This window comes from Larimichthys crocea, chromosome XI, assembly GCF_000972845.2.
Source record: "Larimichthys crocea isolate SSNF chromosome XI, L_crocea_2.0, whole genome shotgun sequence".
NCBI classification, from domain to species: Eukaryota; Metazoa; Chordata; class Actinopteri; family Sciaenidae; genus Larimichthys; species Larimichthys crocea.
In genome coordinates, this window is record NC_040021.1 from 60,459 (window position 1) to 75,283 (window position 14,825).

Sequence of the window (14,825 nt, forward strand, 5' to 3'; positions counted from 1 at the left end):
GGCAGCTTCAGTTTCAGCGTGAGGTAAAAGAAACCTCGCAGCTTTTCAGGCCAACCCCTTCTCCTTGAAATGTAGTTTACATACTACACGTGTGTTACGCTAAATTCGTTTTAAGCAGCATGATGCACAGGTTATATATCGGAAAGGCAAGGACTGTATTTTAACCGAGGGAAGTTCTACGTTCTTGTACCTCAAGAAGGTCGACAGGGTCGGATGGTGAGCGTAAGAAATAGAAATTTGGTAGCAAACGTTCAGGAGGAAGATAAGGCACGATCACGATCTTTGTCTAACTTTAACCAGGTCCTGGTCCCGGTCCTGTCAGTGCTCAAACATAACCATAAGAATGTCGAATGTCTTTATGACCGGCTGTTTTATTTTGAAAATCGACTGGATTATCTGAACCGTTTCTGTGTCTGACTTCCTTGTCAGCTCAAGCTGCTTCGTGCAGATCGATTGCGGGTTTCTCAAAAATATGACGGACGAGCATTCTCGGCCGAGCCGAGCCGAGAGTCCCATCGGAAATGGACCACAGCCGGACCGGTGGGGTTTGAAACAATGACTAGAACGGCCGCAATTAGATCCGGCGGCCGGCAGCGCAGACAGAACGCATCACATCCGTGCCCAGTGGAATTTGGCCTTTAGATGTGAAGCGAGTCAAACAAATCAGAACTTGCGACTTGACTGCTGTGAAATATAACTCTCTGAAGACTCGACCTCATGCAAACACAGAACCCTTTCTGAACCCTTGCACATTAAGACATAAATAAGAGAGCGGCAGATGGGGCTTACACAGCTTAGAAAGGACGACGTGTTTGCATCCCTGCAGCTGGACCTGAAAGACCTGCGAATGACGAGAGCTTGAACGATTTATAGGTCAGTCAGCTGGCAGAAAATGATCTTCTTTTTTTTGTTTTGCATGATCAGTTAACCAAGTGTTCTCTTTGTGCAGATGTTATTATTTATTCTGAATATTTTTGAGTCGGTCGGACAAAATGAAACATCTGAAGATGTCAAATTGGGCAACTGTGATTAATATTTCTCATCATTTTAAGTGTTATTATGTAATGAATCACTGATGAAAATGATTACTGGTTGCAGCCCTAAAAATAGGCCTGAGACTTGGACTTGGACCTCAGAGTAAGTAGCTACAGCTGTCAGAGAAAGTGCAATATTTTCTGTCCTGAAACACTCGAGAACCTTCCAACTGCATTCTGAAGTGCTTGACTTAATAGACTTTAACTGCTTCCCATCTCTGAAAACAAAAATATCTTTTTTTTTTTCCTGCCTACGAGAGGCAGTAAATCCACTCTTAGACATTCGGCCTTCGCTCTCCATCTCTCCTTGCATTCCTCGGCCTTTTCAGAGGGCAGGTCGAGCGGCTGCTCTAAGCGGCGTGATGTTTGGGTAGTGTTTGGAGACTGAGGGGTTAGCACACAAAAGAGGCATGACGGCGCCGTGCCAACCGGGCCTCGGGCTCGCTGCGGAGCGCCGCTATCATGTGAACTGCTGAGTTGACAGGCCTGAACGCTCCAGCTGACACCAGAGCTGCTTCTTCTGCTGTCTGCTCGTCTGTCGCTGCTCATTGATTTACGTTCATCTAGATCACCTCCAGTTGATAACCGCTCCGTCTTGTTTAACAAACTTCCTGTCCTCCCCCTTCTGTTCTGTCTGTCTTGTTTTTGGCAAATTGTTCTCCTCCCCTCTCCCTCTCCCTCTCCTCTCATGAGTTAGCGCAACAGAGCGGGGGCACAAATATGCAGCAAACAAAAAAGGATAAGGAGAAACTGATGAGTGTTTAGTCTGCGTTTTAAAACCAATCGATCAATGAAGTGCTTCAAACTCGTCCTTCAACACGTGATCCGCTACAGGGCTGTGCATGAGAAAAGAAGCAGCTCCGTTAGGATCAGTGTTTCATGGCAGAAATCCAGCTCAATGTTTGGATCATTTTCTCTTTTTTGGACCCACTGAGAATAAAAAAGGGAAATCACAGCGAGTCTGTTATCCTCCCTCCTAGAAACACAAACTTTAAAACCTTCACTAACATCTTTTTATATAAAGTTATAATCAAGTTGAGCTTGAAAGTTCATTCTTGACCTACAGGATATTATTCCAGGTTCAGCAAAGCCTCACTTCTAATTATCTTACACAACACAGAGGACACATGACCAAAGATACCCGATTGACAGCGTAGGTCTCGATTACGATAAAGGAGATAACTGTCCAACGGCGGGGTCAACGGTCACGATGGCGGCAGTAAACAGTTTCATCGTTCATCCGCTGACTCATTATTGAGGGTGTGCATGAATTTAATACACCCACAATATTTTTGATTAAGTTTTAACAAACAAAACATTCCTGTATTCATTTTCACTTTTTATTTTCTCATAAATTTTAGTGCAGAATTCAAATAATATCTCTTACAGCTAAAAATAAACTCTTATATCTCCTAAATGAGCTTCTTCCACACACATATCTGTATTTATATAACATTAAAAAGGTGAGAAGAATTTAAAGCCGCAGATCCTGAATTAATACAGGTATGTTTGTCCATACTGTGCCAGAATATACTGTTACGCCTCCACACTGCCTCTGATAACAGGGACAGGTCTTAAAAAGAGACAGAAAATAGACCCAAATGGATCAATCTCTCCACGGTCAGGTAATGTATATCTGCCTGGCAGCTGCCCTGGACTCTGACCTTTGGACATTGTTTCCAGTGGAATCACATGTTGAAAGATGTGAGTGGGGCCCTCGACCTTTTTTCTTCCGCTATCACTCAGCCAGGATGTAAAAATAAAGTTATTTAATGAAGTCGTCGGCGGGAAAGGAACGGGAGAAACGCCGCCGATGTGTTACGTTGTCGGATGGTGGTAACGGCTGAGTGAAGCTGTGACAGACCACAACACTGGAACTGTGTTTACTGGACGTGAGCCAGCAGTCGGTGGTTTTTACCCTCTGATATGATGAATTTGACTCAGTTTGCCTCATTCCAAAGTTGTTGTATAACCACTGTCTGTTTAACTAAAGAGCTCTTAGATCGACAGTCTGTCTTAAAAAAAGTGGTCAATGCATTTCGCCTCGACTGTCACTGTGTGTACATGTACAAACAAACGTGTTGTTATTTTTGGTTTTAAAGGTCCAGTGTGTGCGTGTTCAGAAGATTTATTTACAGAATATGGCAGAAATTGAAACATAAATCACCCCCAAAAATAAAAACCTTTACGTTTCTGTTGACTTATACTGAGCCGCAGGTTTTGGCGGTCTTCCGAGGAGACCGCTATGTTTCTACAGTACCCCGGGAAGGACAAACCAAACACCGGCTACAGATAGGACATTCCACAGCCACCGTAGTTTCTATGTCACGCGAGGACGCGAGGCTGCAAATCACAACTCCGCTCCTAGATGCCATGAAAACCTCCACACCGGTGCAGTAGAGTGCAAAAACCTGTCTGATCACTCGGGCGTTTTCTGGTGCCGTCACCACTCACCACCCATCACCACAGACCAGATGCCAAGTAAAATATTATCATAACAAAACAGAGTTTAGATAGATTAAGTCTGTATTAGAAAGGATAATTTGGCTTCACAAAGCGGTGCCAATTTTGCTGTTAATGCTAATACTTAAATACTACGAGAGACAACTCCCATCGCCGCCCGTGAACTGTGTGGAGTTTCACAACGTAAGCCACAAACCGAGACTGCATCAGTTGTTCTAAAAAGGAGAACTTTTTACAAACCACGTCCTTGAACGCGGGTTCAAGACGGGCCTGATGATGACGTCTGTGGACCATCAGGAAGGCTTCAGCCCGTGTTTGTGCCGTACACTCAGCGTCCACTTTAATAAGTACACCTGTTAAATCTAATGCGACCCAACACACGAGCTCTGCCGTGAATTTATATTTGCAGTTTTTTGGTGACACAGTCAGAAAGGTGATAATTTATGTTTAACACCGAGGTCATCACGCTCTGTGCACCTTGTTTAAACACACGTGTATGTTTGTAGATCTAAAAACGATTAATTCAAATCATCTGCTGCTTCCAGATTCTCAAATATAGCTGTTTTGGACTGTTGTTCAGTTATAAATCATTTCAAGGTGTTATCTTCGGCTTTCGACAGTTCTGATGGCTCCTTTAAACCGTTCTGACATTTTAAAGAGGCTGAACCGTTAAATCAGTGATCGAGGAACCTGTCGGTCGGTTTTTAAATCATGGAACATTTTTTCTAATTCATCAAATCACGTTTACACAAAAATATAAGATGGTTTGAACACAGCTCCTCTTTTTTTTTTTTTGCCAAAATAAGGGACATGGTGGAGGAAACTAATAGGGCTGGAACTAATTATTTACACGAGCAATTAATCTGTCAATCATTTTATCAATAAATTGATTCATTAAATGGTGAATCTTGTTTTTCCAGAACTCAAATCTTTTCAGTTTACGGTCACGGAGGACGAAAGAAAACAGAAAATATTCACATTCGAGAAGCTGTAATCAGAAAATTTGGACATTTTTTGTTTATAATAATCAAAATAGTTTAATTGTTGTCAACCAATCAGTTAATCGTAGCTCTAAGATGATTTTTTACATTCTTATGTTGGTTTGCGTGAACTTTTTTGGGACTTTTCCTGCCACAAAACAACAAGAATTACAATTACAGTAAGAGAACAATCCAATAAAAGACATTCCAGTGAGTTCAGCCACTCCGTATCAACACGAGCTGCATTAATAAAAAAAACAATATGCCAGCTGCGTCTCAGATACACACAGCCTGTGTTTGCCAGGCAGCTTTCATGAATCATTATCAGAGTAATTACGACTCCCCGGCAGCAGGAGCGACAATGTGCTACCGTATGATACAAAGACAAACATGCTGACAGAGGACACACATCAGTGAGGAGACCTTGTGAACTCTCTCGCACACTTAAACGCACAGAAACACACACTTGCAGGTCTCCTTCCCTAAAATGGCCGATAGCTCTCTTTGCTGGAAGCACCAAGGCCACAGGAAACCACTTCGCCGTTCTCGTCTCACTTTCTGTCTCCTTAACGTGGTTTTCTCTCTTGTTTGTTTTTTTCCCCATCCCTGATCATTCCCTCATGTCTTTTAATACCTGCTGATCTGATAGCTGATGGTTAGAAGAGGAAAAAGAGAGAGTCATGAGGATGGACAGGGCAGACAAGGAGGCGTCTGACTGAAATCAGCTCTCCTCTCCTTTTCGTTCGTGGTGTGACAGTAGATCATTCTCTCGGTTTACACACCATTAAAAAAAGTCTCATGTGGAGTTTTCCGCACGAGAAATTAATCTGCGATCTGGCTGGAAAGAAACAACTGATGAAATGATGTGTTTTCCACGAGGTAACACGTCTCTCTTTGTCACTCGTGATTAAGCCAGGAGCAGTTAGAGAGTACTGTTACGCAAGATTAGTCCAATGACATCATCACAACTGTTGGGATTATTTAATTATTAACAACCAAAAAAGCTGTTGGGGGGAAACACACAACTCAAGTATGCACAAATATATAAACGATTAATGCGGCTCATCCACTTTCCCAGGCGTCTTACTGTGTGTGTGTGTGTGACGAGACGGTTTCAGGACAGACAGGACAGCTGATCACACACACACACACACACACATATATATTTAATGGCTGCGTGAATGTTGCCAATTAAGTTCAACAAATCTGCAGCAGCAAAGTGGTGATAACCCCCCAACAGGAACAGGTTTCACAGCTGCTTCAGGACGCCCCTCCAGTTCTAGAGACTTCTTCTGATAGCTGATTAGTCTGGGGAGGGGTCAGAGGTTAAGAAGGGAAGCTTTGTTGGACAGATGTATGATCATTAATCGTAGATAATTAACATGTGAGGCTGCTGTTTTTGTGTGGGGTTTAACTGCATGCCGAGCATCCTCTGTGCAAGATCTGCAGGAAAATGAAGCTTGGACAGAAAAACTTATTGTGAAAGGAGACACCTGAATGTCTGACAAACCCAAAATAACTGATTCATTCTGCTTTCTCTCATATATTTTATTTTGGAAAGACTTTGCAACCCTGGAGCTCTTAAAAGTTCAAAAAATAAACCTGCAGCAAATCAAATCCAAACACTTACCTTCCTTACCTTATATATTATATATATAATAAATGCATTAACATAGATTAATGACAGAGGTGTTTCTGCATGCAGACTGTGATTTCTAAACAGCCACTATCAGGAGCACAGAGCCGGGCCAAGTCACATGCAGCTGCGGCAACAGGTCCAGCTGTCCGCTCATAATAAACAACCGAACCCAGGGACGCGGAGGGGAATAAAACAAACGTCCTCACCTCTTTTTCTCCTTGTCTGCCGTCATGTTTGGGTTTTTTTTTTATGAACGATGATAAAACGTTGTAAATTCCCTCCCGGTAGTCTTTAAGAGTTAAGTCCAACTTTAGAAGTGAAAGCAGGTGACAGCTTTAGTCCATGACACCGGGCTGCAGAGAGGTGGTGTTGGTGGTGTTGGTGGTGCTGGTGCTGGTTTCTGGGGCCGTACAGTCTCAGAACACTGCCGAGGATTGTACAGCCTCTCAGCCCGCAGAGGAAACAGAAAACACCCGCACAGACCGCAGCTTGGACGCCGAGCTGCTGCCGGGCTGCTCTCCTGCAGAATAAAAACTTTGTCCTCCTCTGAAGCTCAAACTCTCCAAACTATTCCCGGAGTCTCGCGGACCTGTGGAGCTCAGCTGAGAGCGTGAAAGCCGCTGTCCCGGATCCCGGCTCCGTGATTGGCTGGAGGCTCCGCCGGGAGCCGCCCCCCTCTCTCTCTCTGAGCTGCCCCCGCCCACCCCGGTGTGTCCTCGTGCTCTCCTACCTGTTGACACCATAGACATATATACATAGACGCCGCATTGAGCGCTGAATCGTACGTAAACGGCGCCGCCATATTGGTTCGGGCAGGTCTGCCCGTAAACTAATACAAGGAAATGGACTGAACTTCATAAAGTGCCTTTCTATAAAGTGCTTTAAGTTATTGCCTCTTATACACCCATTCACACACACACTAATATATCTGGGAAACAAACAGGCACCAAAAACAACGTATGTAACTTTTAAAGTGATGATTATAAATGTTTACTCCTTATGTAAGCACCAAACCAACCTATGTACAGCGACAGGTCTTAAAAAGAGACAGAAAAATAGACCAATGGATCACTCTCCACGGCAGGTAAGGTAATCTGCCTGGCAGCTGCCCTGGACTCTGACCTTGGACATTGTTCCAGTGGAATCACATGTTGAAAGATGGATTGGGGCCCTCGACGCTTTTTTCTTCCGCTATCACTCAGCCCAGATGTAAAATAAAGTTATATTTAATGAAGTCGTCGGCGGGAAAGGAACGGAGAGAACGCCGCCGGTTGTTACGTGTCGGATGGTGGAAAAGGCTGAGTGAGGCGTGACAGACACAAACACTGGAAACTGTGTTTACTGGACGTGAGCCAGCAGTGGTGGGTTTTACCGTCTGATATGATGAATGTGACTCAGTTTGCCTCATTCCAAAGTTGTTGTATAACTAAAGAGCTCTTAGATCGACAGTCTGTCTTAAAAATCATCCTTTTTTTAAAAAAGTGGTCAATGCATTTAGCCTCGACTGTCACTGTGTGTAATCTTACAAAACAAACGTGTTGTTATTTTTGGTTTGTAAAGGTCCATTGTGTGCGTGTTCACAAGATTTATTTACAGAATATGGCAGAAATTGAAACATAATCACCCCCAAAAAAAAGAAACCTTTACGTTTCGTTGACTTAACTGAGCCGCAGGTTTGGGCGTTCTTCCGAGGAGACGCTATGTTTTCTACAAGTACCCCGGGAAGGACAAACCAAACACCGGCACAGATAGGACATTCCACAGCCACCGTAGTTTTCTAATGTCGCGAGGAACGCGGCTGCAAATCACAACTCCGCTCCTAGATGCCATGAAAACCTCCACACGGTGCAGTAGAATGCAAAAACCTGTCTGATCACTCGGGCGTTTTCTGGTGCCGTCACCATCACCACCCATCACCACAGACCAGATGCCAAGTAAAATATTATCATAACAAAACATAGTTTTAGATAGATGTTAAAGTCTGTATTAGAAAGGATCATTTGGCTTCACAAAGCGGTGCCAATTTTGCTGTTAATGCTAATACTTAAATACTACGAGAGAACAACTCCCATCGCGCCTGTGAAACTGTGTGGAGTTTCACAACGTAAGCCACACAAACCCGAGAACCATCAGTTGTTCTAAAAAGGAGAACTTTTACAATCCTTGAACGCAGGTTTCAAGACGGGCCTGATGGTGACGTCCTGGGACCACCAGGAAGGCTTCAGCCCTGTTTGTGCCGTACACTCACGTCCACTTTATTAAGTTACACCTGTTAAATCTAATGCAAACCCAACACAGAGCTCTGCCGTGAATTTATATTTGGCAGTTTTTGGGTGATCAACAGTCAGAAAGGTGATAATTATTGTTTAACAGGAGGTCATCACGCTTTGTGCACCTTGTTAAAACACGTGTATGTTTCAAATGTAGATCTAAAAACACAAATCAACATCATCTGCTGCTTCCAGATTCTCCAAATGTAGCTGTTTTTCTTCTATGATCGTAACTGAACATTTGTTGTTTTGGACGGTTGTTCAGTTATAAATCATTTCAAGTGTGCATCTCGGCTTTCGACAGTTCTGATGCTCCTTTAAACCGTTGCTGAATTTTAAAAGGCTGAAACCGTTAAACAGTGATCGAGGAACCTTCGGTCGGTTTTAAATTATGGAACATTTTTTCTAATTCATCAAATCACTTTGTACACAAAATATAAGATGGTTGAACACACAGCTGCTCCTTTTTTTTTTGCCAAATAAGGGACATGGTAGAGGAAACTAATAGGGCTGGAACTAATTATTTACAAGTACATTAATCTGTCAATCTTTACAATAATTGATTCATTAAATTGTAGTGAACTTGTTTTTCCAGAACCTCAAACTTTTCAGTTTAGGTCACGGAGGATGAAGAAACAGAAAATATTCACATTCGAGAAGCTGTTCAGAAAATTGGACATTTTTTGTTTATAAAATCAAAATAGTTTAATTTTTGTTGTCAACAATCAGTTTAATCGTAGCTCTAAGATGATTTTTTTCATTCTTATGTTGGTTGGCGTGAACTTTTTTGGGACTTTTCCTGCCACAAAACAACAGAATTACAATTACAGTAAGAACAAATCCAATAAAAGACATTCCAGTGAGTTCAGCCACTCCGTATCAACACGAGCTGCATTAAATAAAAAAAACATATGACCGCTGCGTCTCAGATACACACAGCCTGTGTTTGCCAGGAGCTTTCATGAATCATTATCAGAGTAATTACGACTCCCAGCAGCAGGAGCGACAATGTGCAACCTAATGATACAAAGACAAACATGCTGACGAGGAAACACATCATGGAGGAGACCTTGTGAACTCTCCTCACACACTTAAACGCACAGAAACGCTGCAGCAGCCTGACAGACACACACTTGCGGGTCTCCTTCCCTAAAATGGCCGATAGCTCTCTTGCTGGAAGCACCAAGGCCACAGAACCACTTCGCCGTTCTCGTCTCACTTCTGTCTCCTTAACGTGGTTTTCTCTCTTGTTTTTTTTTTTCCCATCCCGATCATTCCCCATGTCTTTTAATACCTGCTGATCTGATAGCTGATGGTTAGAAGAGGAAAGAGAGAGAGAGTCATGAGGATGGACAGGGCAGACAAGGAGGCGTCTGATGAAATCAGCTTCCCTCTCCTTTTCGTTCGTGGTGTGACAGTAGATCATTCTCTCGGTTTACACACCATTAAAAAAAGTCTCATGTGGAGTTTTCCGCACGAGAAATTAATCTGTGATCTGGCTGGAAAGAACAACTGATGAAATGATGTGTTTTCCACGAGGGTAACACGTCCTCTCTTTGTCACTCGTGATAAGGCCAGGAGCAGTTAGAGAGCACTGTTACGCAAGATTAGTCCAATGACATCATCACAACTGTTGGATTATTAATTATTAACAACCAAAAAAGCTGTTGGGGGGAAACACCAACTCAAATAAACATGTCAATATATAAACGATTAATGCGGCTCATCCACTTTCCCAGGCGTCTTACTGTGTGTGTGTGTGTGTGACGAGACGGTTTCAGGACAGACGGACAGCTGATTACACACACCACACCACACACAACACCACACACACACACACACACACAACACATATTAATGGCTGCATGAATGTTGCCAATTAAGTTCAACAAATCTAAGCAGCAAAGTGGTGATAACCCCCCAACAGGAACAGGTTCACAGCTGCTTCAGGGACGCCTCCAGTTCTAGAGAGCTTCTCGATAGCTGATTAGTCTGGGAGGGGTCAGAGGTTAAGAAAGGCAGCTTGTTGGACAGATTATGATCATTAATCGTAGATAATTAACATGTGAGGCTGCTGTTTTTGTGTGGGGTTTAACTGCCTGCGAGCATCCTCTTGCAAGATCTGCAGGAAAATGAAGCTTGGAAGAAAAACTTATTGTGCAAGGAGACACCTGAATGTCTGACAACCCCAATAACTGATTCATTCTGCTTTCTTTCATATATTTAGTTGGATAGATTTTGCAACCATGGAAATTTAATTTAAAGCTTTAAAAGTTCAAAAATAAACCTGCAGCAAATCAAATCCAAACACTTACCTTCCTACCTTATATATATATATAATATAATAAATGCATTAACATAGATTATGACAGAGGTGTTTCTGCATGCAGACTGTGATTTCTAAACAGCCACTATCAGGAGCACAGAGCCGGGCCAAGTCACATGCAGCTGCGGCAACAGGTCCAGCTGTCCGCTCATAAAAACAACCGAACCCAGGGACGCGGAGGGGAATACACAACGTCCTCACCTCTTTTTTCTCCTTGTCTGCCGTCATGTTTGGGTTTTTTTTTTTTTATGAACGATGATAAAATGTTGTAAATTCCCTCCCGGTGTCTTTAAGAGTTAAGTCCAACTTTAGAAGTGAAAGCAGGTGACAGCTTTAGTCCAGGACACCGGGCTGCAGAGAGGTGGTGTTGGTGGTGTTGGTGGTGCTGGTGCTGGTTTCTTTCTGGGGCCGTACAGTCTCAGAACACTGCCGAGGATTGTACAGCCTCTCAGCCCGCAGGGGAAACAGAAAACACCCGCACAGACCGCAGCTTGGACGCCGAGCTGCTGCCGGGCTGCTCTCCTGCAGAATAAAAACTTTGTCCCCTCTGAAGCTCAAACTCTCCAAACTATTCCCGGAGTCTCGCGGACCTGTGGAGCTCAGCTGGAGCGTGAAAGCCGCTGTCCCGGATCCCGGCTCCGTGATTGGCTGGAGGCTCCGCCGGGAGCCGCCCCCTCTCCTCTCTCTGAGCGCCCCGCCACCCCCGGTGTGTCCTCGTGCTCTCCACCTGTTGACACGGTTACAACAGGTGCAGGAAGGAGATCACTGTGATGGAGGTTTTAGAAAGTTCTGCATGAATAATTAATTAATTAAATAATAGACATTATCTCGCAGGTCTGAAGCAACTTTTCTGCCATAATCATTTTTATTAGATTTTAAATCATGTTGATGTGACACTGATATATCCAATGTTATTTCAATGTTGGTTGAATGATGAAACTAACATTATTTCAGGGTGCAAACCTGATGACAAAATCATGTTATATATTATTAGTGCTGTCAAAATTAACGCGTTAATTTTGTCGATTAATTTTAAAAGAATTACGCGTTAAAAAAAATTAAACGCAATAACGCGGTTTTGTTTACTTCGGTGGCGGTCGCCATTTTGGATGTGGCAAAGTAGAGCTTTGTTTCCCAGATATATGTAGTGGTGTGTGAAGGGGTATAAGAGGCATTAACTTAAAGCCCTCACGGAGACTGCGGCGCCCTGGGGCGGCGCCCACATTGCCCATAGGCTAAAACGGCCCTGCTTGTATTAGTTTACGGGCAGATCTGCCACATCAATAGGCGGAACGTTAAACGTATTCGCAGCAACAGACCCAACCTGCTCAATGAGGCATTTATGTATATGTCTATGAGCTATTCCTAAACTAAAGGAGAGTCTATGTATATGTCTATGGCGCTATCCTAACTAAAGGAGAGTCTATGTATATGTCGATGATCTATCCAACTAAAGGAGAGTCTCTGTTATATGTCCTATTGATTATCCTAAACTAAAGGCGCAGTCTATATGTCATGGGCAATTCTATTCCTTAAACAAAGGAGAGTCTTGTATTGTCTATGATCTATCCTAAAACTAAAAGGAGAGTGATAAGTCATGATTTCCTACTAGCGAGCTGTGTTCTATGATCTTCTAACTAAAGGAAGTCTATGTCTATATGTCTATGTCTATCCTAACTAAAGGGAGCTAACTTGTCATCTAATAGATTCTATATGTCTATGATTATCCTTAACTAAAGAGAGTCTATATTGTCTATGATTCTTCCTAACTAAAGGAGTTATATGTCTGTCTATCCTAAAGGTCTATATGATCTATCTAAACTAAAGGGGAGTCTGTGTTATCTATGTCTATGATCTATCCATAACTAAGGAGATTCTATGCAGAACGATGCGATAAGGACGGACCTTTTAGGGGAACCTTTCATTTAAACAGTTGCCCGACAGTCGTTGGCACAAAACAAGGCAATTTGCACAGTTTGCAAATCCGAATTAAATTCCACAGAAGTTACGTAAGGACCTTAACATATCACCTCAAAGCAAAACACCCCAGTCTACATACACGGAGTGTGGCACGTCAGTCTAATTTCTCTCATTCTGGCTTTTTTCTATATTTGCACTGTGCCATATGTGCACCTTAAGCCAATAAAATGACATGATTTATTTCTTTATCTGTGTTTATTCTACATTAATTTGATCATTTTACCATAAATAAATATTCAATTATAAGCTTCGAGTCTTCAGAAAAATGCATTTAATTTATTGTACGTTTATTATCGACTTAATCGCGATTACAACGCGATTAATTACAGAAAGTTTTTGGGATAATTAGTTAATTTTTTTTAATCGATTGGACAGCCCCTAATATTTACATTACATACACATTACATTGCATTTAGCAGACGCTTTTATCCAAAGCGACTTACAGAGGAGGACATAAACTGAGAAAGGTGTAAAGGACACAGAGTAGTTGTTAGTTTTGTTAGGCAGGGAAGCATTCTCGAAACAGAAAGGTTTTTACAAGTTTTTTAAAGGTAAAAAGGGATGTTGCTGTTCTTGTAGCCGCTGGTAGGTCATTCCACCATTTGGGGACGACCACAGAGAAGAGTTTAGAGTGACCTCGCTTTGCGAGAGGCGAGGGTACAACTAGACGGTTTGTATGAGCGGAGCGTAGCGCCCTGGTCGGGACGTGAGCCTTTAGTAAGACGCTGAGATAGGCAGGGGCAGATCCTGAGGTGGTTTTGTAGGCTAGCGTCAGAGCTTTGTGTTTAATTCTGGAGGCAGCCAGTGCAGGTCGCTGAAGAGTGGGGTGACATGTGACCTTTTGGGTTGATTGAAAACCAGTCGCGCTGCGGCATTCTGGACCATTGGCAAAGGTTTGATCGCGCAAGCAGGTAGGCCAGCCAAGAGCGAGTTGCAGTAATCGAGGCGGGAGCTGACTGTAGCCTGAATCAGGAGCTGAGCGGCATATTGGGTCAGCGTAGTTCAGCGTTGAGAAACGTTGATTCAATGAATCAGCATTGATTCAGTGCTATCTGCAGACATATGAATAACAGACACCGCGTCTGTTATTCATATGTCTGCTCCGGGTTCGATCACCCGCGCGAAGCTGATTTCTGGTGAAACTGGATCATATTTTATGGAGGAAATGTTTTCTGGTTTTCCCTCTGATGTCCTCCGGCTGCTCCGCCTTCAACTCTCTGTGATTTACAGAGTTTATGATGGACAGTGAAGTAAACTGTAGCTGCTGTTAGCTCAGTTTGTTAACCCGGCTGGCCAGAAAGTGAGCTCAGGGCACCGAGAGGGAGTGTTAGTGTTGTTAGTGTCATGCCAGAACTGGAGCTGGGCAAGTGAGCAATGTAACCGGGCTCAGCAGCCTCTGTGGACATAATGGCAGAGGAGAAGAGAGTGAAGAGGACGTTGACGGATGAAGATCTGGGACTGACTTTTAGTGGTTGGTGAGAGCTTGGTGAAATAAAAGGCTGAAAGACAGACGCCGAGCTGGGCTGACTGCTGCTGGACTAGTCAGTGATATCAGTTGCTGCTGGTGACCTGGTTGATGTTTGGCTGCTAGTTTTCGATCATAAGTAATCAGTAATCAGAACAAATACTCGAGTACAGCTGAACATAGTTACCACAGTGGGATTACACTCTGAAACTGGAGGCGCTGTATCACAGTAAATACTCATTTCGACACAATGTGGCTTTAAATTTTTTTTAGAAATATGTGTCATGAAAGCTTTGGAAGTTTTTTTTGTCAACCTGTAACTTTCCCTCTTTGAGGAACAGGAGCGTCGTGCACAGGACGTTTTAAAGGAGTCGCCTGTCCTGTTACAAACTGTTCATGTAGCAGTGAAGAATATCAAAGTGCTGTAGCAGCAGTAGTGGGAGGAGAAGATGTGTTAGAGACAGTAGCTGACACTCGGTCAATAAGCGATGGATATGGATAGCAGATGTGTTCAGATTTAAGACTGTCTGAACACTTTTACTGCTGATAAACCTCCGGCCCGTCCTCCTCTAATGTCGACATGGTGAAACAACAAAATATATTGTGTGTCCGTGTCATCTGGAACGACTCCACCATCAGCAGGACGACATCGCTTGTCTGCAGCCTGC

The 14,825-nt window shown here is 43.2% G+C and overlaps 1 protein-coding gene across 2 annotated transcripts in view; it reads right to left on the minus strand.

Annotated features, from left to right (window-relative positions):
* epas1b (endothelial PAS domain protein 1b) overlaps positions 1-11,050 on the minus strand; it is a 50,237-nt gene extending 39,187 nt beyond the window's left edge. The window contains exon 1 of one of the 2 annotated variants that reach the window (XM_027284422.1): positions 10,914-11,050. Coding sequence is in view for 1 of the 2 variants with exons in the window: in XM_019260893.2 (XP_019116438.1) it covers positions 6,323-6,348 (26 nt within the window). In the remaining variant the exon portion in view is untranslated. Of the gene's footprint in view, positions 1-6,322; positions 6,738-10,913 lie in introns of those variants that run through there. The other variant, XM_019260893.2, reaches the window with a different exon arrangement.
* Positions 11,051-14,825: the final 3,775 nt, after the last annotated feature.